The following is a 10,571-nucleotide window of genomic DNA, read 5'->3' as shown; positions in this document are numbered from 1 at the left end:
ACCTCCCTAGTCAGTCTTGCCTTGCACTATGCTGAGGAGTTCATTGTTTTGCTTAATAGCAGATTTGAGACTTTCACGTGTCATAAAATCTATTATATTCATAAGATTTCTTTTAGGAAGTACAATGTTTTATTATTTTATTTTTATTATTTTTACTTCTATGTATGTATATTTGTGTCTCTGTATGGATATGTGCTCATGAGTACAGGTGCCTACAGAGGCCAGAGGAGACAGATAATCCTGGAGCTAGAGTTACAGGTGGTTGCACTCTCCATGATGTGGGTGCAGGGTCTCGTAGAAGAGCAACACATACTTGTAACTGCTGAGACATTTCCTCCAGCCCAACCACAGTGTTTTATACACTTGTTCAAAATATCAATAATTTGTATTCTTTTATGGATTACTGTTATTCCATTGTGTGAATACACAATTATTGGTCAACCAATCATCTCCTAATGGGAATTTGATCTATTTCAAGCTTGTGAGTAAATAAATATAAAATATATATTAGAATGGAAATTAATATAATAACAAATAGAGATTAACAGAAAAATCAATGAAACCAAAAGATGGTTCATTGGCTACTATCTTCTAGCTCTGAGAAAGACTATCAAAATGGATAACACACACACACACACACACACACACACACACACACACACACACACATACATATATAAAAAAACAATTAAAGAGAAAGAGATTATGGTTTGAAATAGAGCAAGGAACAAGTGAGGGGTGTGCACAGGAATGTTTGCTGTAGAATGGTTGACCATTAATACTGTATTCACACAATGGAATAATATTAATCAATAAATGAATACAAATTATTGATATTTTGAACAAATGTGTAAAACACTATCGTAGGGCTAGAGATATGTTCAAGGAGTTACAAGTATGTATTGCTTGTCTAGAAGACCCTGCAGCCACATCAAAGAAAATAGGAAAACAGTATTTGACCAAAGTATCCGTGTTAATTAGTGTATTAAAAATGTCTGTTAATAGTCCTGGCCATGTCATCCTGGGAGGCCAGAAGAAAGACATCCAAGTGTCTGATCCCAGGCTGGCTTGTGATGGCTGAAAGAAAGACACCCAAGTACCACCTGTGAACCACTATGAAGGGCAAATGTGTGATGCAGAGATGGAAAAATAGAGCATGTGGTAGGGAGGTGGAAGCAAAAGTAAAACTGAGGGCTTTGCACACTATGGAGAAAGATGGAACTGGAGACTCCATGGCAGTGAGGATCAGATAGATACTGGAATTCATGGTGATGTCCTGGGCTGGGCTACTACCAAGGCCCATGTCCAGGTCCATGATTCTGCTACAGCCAGGGTCTGGGTATATCTCTACGACCAGAGTTACCACTAAAGACCAAGTGGATGTCCATGGTCAGAACTACCACTAGAGACTGTGTAGATATCTGAGGGCCTTGCTGCCAGTGGGGAACTTGCTAATCTGAATGGCCTGCACTACCGTTTGAGAACATGAGGACATCTAGGCCAATGCTGCTGCTGGAGGTCATGTCTGGATCTGTGGGTTCTATGGCAGCTTTTAATGTCCCAAGCCTGTGTTATCACCAAAGGCTATGTAGATGTCCCTGGTCTGGACTGCCACCTGAGGCACTGTGCTGAGCTGGCCCCACTCCTCAATGGCCAACACACTAGGGAAAGTTGGCATGGCCCCTAGCCTGGTAGCAAAATACAGCTGCTTCTAGTGGTAGGGTGCAGATAAGCCTTCCCCAAATGTGTGAGCACTGGAGAGATGTCACTATCTCTAGTCTTCTTAGGGTGGCTTGGATGAGGTGCCCTGCCCCCACCCTCTTGCAGCCTGTGGCAGGCAAGAGAGCTGCCCTGCTCTTAACCAGCTGGAACATCCTGGAGAATAGGCCCTGCACCTCAATGAGCAGCACAGTAGCGATGACCATGGTGGCAGGCCTGTGGGTGAGCCAACCCTAAGGACATGAGAGCAGGAGAGATGTCCCTGATCCTCGAAGGCTGCATCATTGTGTAAGCTAGCATAACAGGCAAAGTGCTGGGATAGCTCGCCCTGGTGGTATGGGGGCAGCTGAGCTTGCTGGCTAATCAACTCAGCTACCTCCCAGGTTCAGATCCAAAGCTTTGAGTTGGCCCACCATCAGCATTTACCCCATCTATGGTCTACTGGAACATGTGAAAGGGGCAATCCTGCAGATCCAAAGCTGCCGGATCTCCATGACATAGTATAATGACAGGATATCCTAGACAAGGCCCTGTGATGATCCAGTATACATAGTGGAGTAGAAGCCAGAGGCTTCAAGACAGACAAATGACCCATTGCAATGAACGTTTATGAATAAAAGACTTGTAGATAAAAATAGTATACTGTATGATATACTGTGACACTTCAAGTTTTCACAAGACTTTTTTTATTCTCTTATTTTATTATTTTATTTATTTTACTTTATTTTGTGGAGGAAGCTGCAAGGGCAGAGGGTGGATGTGAAGGGAGGGGGAAATGAGTGAGTGTTTGTTGATCTGGGGATTTTATTTATCATTATTTTTGTGTAAATATATCCATTATATTTAAGCAATTATATTTAATAGTAATAAATCATTATTTTAAGTTGACATTAAGATTTTCATTATTATGAACATATCTCATCCTCTCTTCTCTTAAAGAACTCTCTTAAAGAGTTTATGTTTTCCTTCATCAGCCAATCACATTGCTAACTACTCCTCCCTCCACATCTCTTCCTCTTCTGTTTTTCTATCTATATCCCTAGACTTCTTTTTTTCTTCACTGTTGCTTTCTTTTATTTTCCTCACTAATATAATTATTTTCTTTTTCACCAAAGCAACCATAATCATGAAAATAGTGTTCCATAGAGTTCTGATACGTCTGTTAAAGGTATACATGTACTCATAAATGCTTTAAAACCATGCATGATATATTTTCTATAGGAAAATGGTGAGACCAGGACAATTCATGCAGTTAGACAATACTTTAATTGCTACATTGTACATGAAATAATGTTTTTGATGGAAATACCCAATTTCCCACTATTGTTGTCAGTGCTCAATAGTTGTTCTTAAATGTTCAGGTTTTTTAATTGCCAAACAAGGTAACATTTTATTGATACTGCTTACTACCTTCCTCAGGGCTGTCTGCATTTCTTTGTTTCTTAGGCTGTAAACAATGGGGTTGAGCAGAGGTGTCAGTACTGTATATGTGACAGCCATCAGCATGTCCTCGCGGAAGGAGTCACTGTTCTTGGGTATCAAGTAGACAAAGCAGGCAAATCCATAGTGCATAGAAACAACTGTGAGGTGGGAGGAGCACGTTGAGAAGGCCTTATGCCTCCCCTGTGCAGAAGGCATTTTTACAACAAGGAATACTATGAAGGCATAGGAAATCATGATTAAAACAAAGCTGCCCACCAGCACAAATGCAGAGACCATAAAAATAATCATTGCATGATGAGCAGTGTAATCACAGGCAAGGTGAACCAGGGGTGAAATATCACAGAAAAAGTGCTGGATAATCTTGGAGTCACAGAAAGACAAGTTGAATATAGTGAAGGTGATGCTAAGAGAACAAAGGAACCCAACAACACAGGAAGCTATTACCAGCTGAAAGCAGACCTTTGGGGTCATAAAGATATGATAATGCAGTGGGCTGTGGATGGCAGTGTAACGGTCATAGGACATGGCAGCCATGATGAAACAGTTGTTGGCAGCTAGTCCAAAGAAGAAAAACATCTGGGTAGCACATTCAGGGAGAGAGATGGCCTTGCTCTCTGATAGCAAGTCCACTAACATTCGGGGCAAGATCACCATAGTGGTGCATGTTTCTGAAAAGGACAGGGCAAAGAGGAAAAAGTACATGGGGGTGTGAAGGTTGTGATTGAGCTTGATGGCCACCATGATGGATGCATTTGCTAGAAGAATAGTCACATGGGAGAGGAGAATCACAACAAAGAGTAGATTGTGTAGCTCTGGGAAGCTGGAAAAACCCCACAGAAGGAATGTGGTCACTGTGCTGTGATTGCCCATCCTCTAGGTGGCAGCAATTTTTACCCAGAGATGAATATGTGCTTAAGGTCAAGACCCTAAGATGCTTGCGAGGAGCTTTTGCACTGATGCTGTCAGTAACTTAATCAAGACTGTCCAGATAGTATAAAACAACTGAATAGAAGAATCTGCAAAAGAGGATGTAAGGGTGTTGAAATAACTCAGCAGACAAAGATAATTCCAGCTAAGCCCAATGATGTGAGTTTAACCTCAAGTACCCACATGTTGCAAGGAAAAAAACTGACTCCCACACATGTTCACATATGTACCATGAAATGTGTTTGTGCGTACACACACACACACACATACACACACACACTACATATAGCACAAATAAGGAAATTAATGCATGTGTATATGAACAAATATGGACTTAACTAAGTCAAGTCAGGAGCCTAAGAATTGAGGGAATGTTTCAAGTATGAAAATCTGCATGAAACTCACAGAATGGCCCCAAATATGTTCTTAGGGTCTACTTTCACAGCATTCCATAACACTTTTTTTTCCTTTTCTTGGTCTGCACAAAAGAAAACAAAGAATATAAATGTCTTCAGTCACTTGATTTTGATATGCCACAGTGTTCAAGTGATATTTCTCATGTAATGTTGCGCTGGTCCCCTCAGCATTGTTTACTAACCTATTATTAGAATACACACAGTAACTGAATAACTTGCTTTCAAATTGATATGTTTTTTTAATTAAAAATTTTTTTAATTAAAAAAACATATCAATAAAGCAGGAGATAAAGCAGGAAATTCTAAAGAAACTTCTGCTTTTTTTTCAGTGTGGTCCTATTACTGTTTGTATTCTCCACTACCTAGCGATTCCTAGTAAATGGTTTTTGCACCAATGACCAGGTCAGATGAAGAAATGAAATCAGCATGTGTGAGTTCCAGGTTCTTAACTTAGTATAGTAAGTGAAGGTAGAGAAACAATAAAATCCACAATTTTAATGTATTAGTTCTTTAAGCATACCATAATTTTTAAGTACTTACAGAAGTTAAGGTCTCATCATTGTTCTTGTCTAATACTTAGAGATGACATAATGAACTCAGATGAAGCTAACATGATTTCAAAGACTCAGGTTCATTCCAGAACTGCAAACTGTTGCCAGGGTGATGTGATGACCTCTTAAGTTTTAAGCAGAACTCACAGTGCCTCTTCTAGCTGATGAAGTTGAACATTTCTCTTTGCAGTGCAGGCCTAAAAAGAACAACTTAAATTTCTCAGACCAATCTCACACAGTCAGAGTTCTATCTTGTCTGTTCCTTTGGCATACTATCTATGAAGAAAACTAGGAGAGGAAATTTCCAGAAACTCTCTAGAGAATTTTTCTATTTAACCTCATTTACTATTGAAGGTGAAGGGGAAAAAACTTTAAGTTTGAATAGAAAAAGAAGGCATGGAAGACAAATAGAGAAAGAAATGCTACTAGAAATTATCAGTAAGATTCACAAAGATTACATTAGAATGATAAAAGACAAAACTACATTCTTACTAGAAAAGTTTCTATTTTCTACTTGCATTGTAGATTTAGGTACAGAACATAATTGTAGCAAAGCCAGAAAATGGGCACGTATGTCATACTAACAATATGCCACAAATATGTTGGGTTAAGATAGTGTTATCTCATGGAATCCTCAGAAACCATGTGGTAGGGTTAGTAATTAAGATTTACAAAGAGAGATTTAGGTTCCGAATGTATAACTGTCTATTAGAGGTCATTAATTTATTGAAACATGTTTACTAAATTTCAGCTGTGTTTCAGAACAGCCAATACACAGAGCAACAGATCTACTCAAGCCATTCTCGCTCAGATTCCAAGGCCTTGTCTTCAAGTTCACCCCACACAAAACTCTTTCTCAGAGGTTTCCTGGTCAATTTACCTCAAAAGGAAAATTGTTTTTCTGTTCTTATTGACTGAGATATAGTTTACTCTATATGAGCCCCTGTACTAGCTCTTATTTAAAAAAAATGTTACTATCTGGATTTGGCAGTACATCCCTGTAATTCCAGAACTTGGAAGGAGACAAGCAGATCATAAATTCAAGGAAAGTCGTGGCTACATAGTAATTCCAAGGTCAGACTGGACTAAACAAAAGCTTGTCTCAGAAACACACATTGTAACTTTTTCCTGGTACATCTTTAGTGTCACAATTCTTCCAACTATTGAATAAAACAGTTTCCTTTTCCTGGTAAGTCCCTTCCATAATTACAGAGCTCTGGTTGATAATATCTTGATCTGAGTAAAACCTTCTGGTCTGGCATGCTTTCCCCCTGTATCTATCAGCAGGCTGAATACAGGGGCCACCTCCTCCCATTCATGCTGCATACCTCCTTCTGATGTTTAAATGTCATAACTGTACTCAGGCTTTGTTTCCATTACTGTTGCTTTTTTATGCTCACTGCTTTTAAGAGAGACGGTGCCAATAACTCCCAGTCCCTAGTGTTTCAGTGAACAGGTCATAATGTCCACAAAACTACTCTAACACCAGCTACTAAAATGATCTTGTTTATGAGGAGGAAACTGCAGTCAGAGGTGACACAGGAGGTATGACTGCCTGGACAGTACATTATAGCAAGGTGTTGAGAGCATAGATAACAACTTACTTGCCTCACTACCAACAAAGACTCCTCCCCAAGCATACATGCTTTAGCATGAGTTTGCTCAACTGTCCATCTTCATTTCTCATCAAACACATAGGAACAACATGTACTATTTCTAAAATGCAGCATATCCTTTCTCAACTCTTCTACTTTACACATTTTTTTCTGAACTACAATGAATGTTTGTTTGCCATCTTTCAAGCAACAGTGACAAACAATAAACAAACAAACAAAAAAAACCCACACCTTTCTTGAAATTTTTTGAATACCACTTACTCTTAGAAGCCTTCCTAAGTCATTCTGGATGTTAATCAACTTTTTCTGGATTAATATAACTTTTATGGTGATGAGAACTTTTGCCAAGATTGATTTTGATATGAAACAAGGCAAAGGCTTGTGACAACTTTCATTTACCCCAACTTTCAGCCTAAGCTGAGTGAATGTGGCTTGTGAGTACTGCTTTTTAAATTATCATGGGGAAAAAATCAGGTGGTCCATAGCATGAAGAAAGTCATCCATATGTGCTACTTCAATTTGCTTACTAATTATTCTCCAATACATTATCAGATCCATTTGGCTGTACTTAAATATGTACTGAAATAGGTGGCTGCTCTCAAAACAGGTTTTAAAAATCATCTCTTTAAGATTCAGTTGTGAGAACAGGTACTTTATAAATGCTTACATCACTAAATTAATGAATGGTGACAACAACAAAAGCAGTCAGATGTCTCTTAAAACTCAACTGTATAACAGCATTCAGGAGAAAGATGTGATCATAATTTTCTATTTGACAGGTTTCTATATTTTCTGTAGTATCAATTTCTACTCAAGCTCTAAATGATCTTACTTGAGAAGTTTTAGAATTACTGTAAGAGAGTATCAAAGTGCTACACACTCCTGCTTTAACACCCACCCCCTACATACACATGCATACACACACAGCAAAATTTAGGAAAAATTCTAATCCATACCATGTTACATGTAGCTTGACAGTGTTTCTCAGCAATTTTAGTTGATTACTATGGTTCTCATATATGTTGGTGATAGGTTCTGTTGTCCTCATATTATTCTGGTACAGCTGAGACAGGACATACAACTGTATGATATTATTTCCATTCTCCCCAATGACCCTTACAGCCACTGAGGAACAGAATACCTCTAACACTGGATCTATGGTCGTCTTTGTTTTGTCCAGACCTAATCCTCTTTGATACATACACCTCTCTTTTGCCTTGAGTTTGATACTCCTATCTCTATTTCACATCATCAAAGTTTTCTATACATGGTTTTCTGCTCTACCAAGAAATAAACAACTAGCAGTATTGTTGTCTTCCAGCTCATCTATGCATATAAATTCTTTGGTACTTCCTAACAGAGTATAAACTCCACAAGCACTTGATCATTAGAATAATATTCACTAAGATCAACATCAAAACTGCTCTGAAACTGCCATCTTCTGAAAAGGAAGACTCACTTTCCAATCTTTAAAAATAAAGAAGCAAGTGAACTGCAGGAAAAATTTAGTCTCACAATGGAGGTAACTTTTAAAGTTTGAAGTACTTTCCTCTTTAGATATCCATGAGGAATCCCTTATAAAATTAGACTCCATAAAAGGCAGTTTTGTGTTCATTTATAGTCAGTAGAGCTCAGTACAATAGATTTTTTAATGAGAGTCCTGAGCCCAGGGGACTATCATCTTGAGACTCTTCATTCTGGATGCAAGGAACATCATACAATGCAATGCCCATAAATACTATTATTTCATCCTGAAAACCATGGGGAGTCTTTGCTTATACTTCTTGTGGTTCATCTGAATAATAATAGAAATAATTTAATTTTCACTTAGTGAAAATATTTCCTGGAATGCATGTGACTCCCATGGACATAGTTTACTTCTTACATGATACCATTTCTTTTTATTTTAAAATTCTGAAAATTTGCCAAGCATATAAGATCTCTTCCACCTATTCACAGGACATGAGACTAAGGTGCTGTAAGAAGCAATTGCTTAGGGAAGCAAACAAAGCATGGATGAAAATAACCACACAGTGTGCACACTGTGAATGTTTTTCTTGGGAGTGACCTTGCTGAAGAGGAAGCCCACACTTATTCCAATATCCAGATTGTACTTGAGCCTTGGTCCCCTAAGAGCCCCCCTTTATATGTCTTATCTGCTTTCCCTCTCAGTAACTTCACTGACTTTTTCTTGTGATTCCCATTTTTTTTCAGTCTTACCCCTTGTATCTATTGTTATTATATTAATACCATAGGTGAGCCAATTGGTGGTCTTTCTTAAATTCTCCATTTCACTTGACCTTCTCCATATTTCTTTTGCTTGAAAATCCCCTTTTCTATCTATACAATTTCGTCAGTACATATTTTTGCCTATTTTTATTGGTTATTTTATTTATTTATATTTCAAATGTTCTCCCCCTTTCCAGTTTCCCCTCCAAAACCCTCTATCCCATCCCCCATTCCCTGCCTCTATGAGAGTGCTTCCCTACCCACCCATCCACCCACTCCCACCTCAGCATCCTATAATCCCCCTATGCTAGGGCATCAAACCTCCACAGAACCAAGGACTTCACCTCCCATTGATGCCAGATAAGGCAATACATATGCAGCTGGAGCCATAGGTCCCTCCATGTGTACTCTTAGACTATAAACCCTCACAAATGTTTGATCACTGTGTTTGTTTGTTTGTTTGTTTGTTTGTTTGTTTCAGAACAAATCATACTTCATCCAAGAAACTCCCATTTTTCATAGTAACAGAGACAAAAAGTGTAATCCTTCAAGAGGAACTCCATAGCTAATGAAGGAAATCTGTTGGGAAGAGGCTCTTTGGTTGCCTCAATTCAGTAGCAACACCTTACTGCTAACAGACACATAGTAGCTAATAAACAGCTGTATGTAACTATGATTTGGGACATTTACAAGATTTGTTTTTCCATCAGTGCATATTCATTATACATAGCAATAGGTTTCACAGGGGTATATTCTTTCAGTTTTATCATGCATTTTGACCGTATTCAGCAGTATCACTCCCTCTCTATTTATATGTGCCCCTTTCTCCTTCCTACTAGTCTTTTGCCTTCCTCTATTCTCCCTTCTTGCCTTCTTTTGTCTCTCTCTGCATTCATGCTTCATATTTTATAAGGAATTATAAAAGCCATGATAATAGTTTAAAATATTAATACATTCATAAAAATAAGATCTGATATTCACATATTGATTTTGTGCCCTGTTCCTGGATGAAGGTACTTACAAGTTCTAAAAGTTTTCTGGTTTTGTTTTTGTTTCCTCTTATGTCTGATCACATTATTTGCAAATAGTTATAATTTTACTTCTTCCTCCCTTAGCTGTATCTTATTTCTTTATCCTGTGCCATTACACAAGCTAGAATTTCAAGAAAGCACTAAATAAGAAAGCAGTCTTTTAATTTCTGACTTTAGTGGAAATACTTTCGAGTTTTCTCCCATTTAGTATAATGTAGGTTATAGCTTTGTTCTGTGTAACCTTTAGTGTATTGAGGCATATTTCCTTAATTACTAGTTTCCTTGGGGCTTTTATAAGGAAGTAATATTAAGGTTTCTCATAGACCTTTTCTTCAGCTACTGATACAATTATGTGATTCTGTTTTTTGTCCATAAGTACATTAATGCATTATTTGTTAATTTGCCTATGTTAAACCATCCATGTATCCTTCAAATATGTCCATATGGTCATGGTGAATTATCTTTCTGATATGTAGTTGAATTGGATTTGGAAGCATTTTATTTTATTTATTTATTTATTTATTTATTTATTTATTTATTTATTTTGGTTTTTCGAGACAGGGTTTCTCTGTATAGCCCTGGCTGTCCTGGAACTCACTTTGTAGACCAAGCTGGCCTCGAACTCAGAAATCTGCCTGC

At 37.9% G+C, this 10,571-nt stretch overlaps 1 protein-coding gene across 1 annotated transcript; it reads right to left on the bottom strand.

The window, feature by feature from the left end:
- Positions 1-2,954: 2,954 nt before the first annotated feature.
- On the bottom strand, positions 2,955-4,053 carry LOC110297205 (olfactory receptor 10Z1-like). The gene has a single exon (XM_021165947.1). The coding sequence runs from the start codon at positions 4,030-4,032 to the stop codon at positions 3,049-3,051; it is 984 nt and encodes a 327-aa protein (XP_021021606.1). The 5' UTR covers positions 4,033-4,053; the 3' UTR covers positions 2,955-3,048.
- Positions 4,054-10,571: the final 6,518 nt, after the last annotated feature.

The sequence above is a fragment of the Mus caroli genome, chromosome 7, assembly GCF_900094665.2.
Source record: "Mus caroli chromosome 7, CAROLI_EIJ_v1.1, whole genome shotgun sequence".
Lineage (NCBI taxonomy): Eukaryota > Metazoa > Chordata > Mammalia > Rodentia > Muridae > Mus > Mus caroli.
This window is presented reverse-complemented; position numbering and strand designations above follow the sequence as displayed.

Coding starts and splice junctions, on each gene's coding strand:
- LOC110297205 (XM_021165947.1), bottom strand. CDS start 4,032: ATGGGCAATCACAGCACAGTGACCACATTCCTTCTGTGGGGTTTTTCC.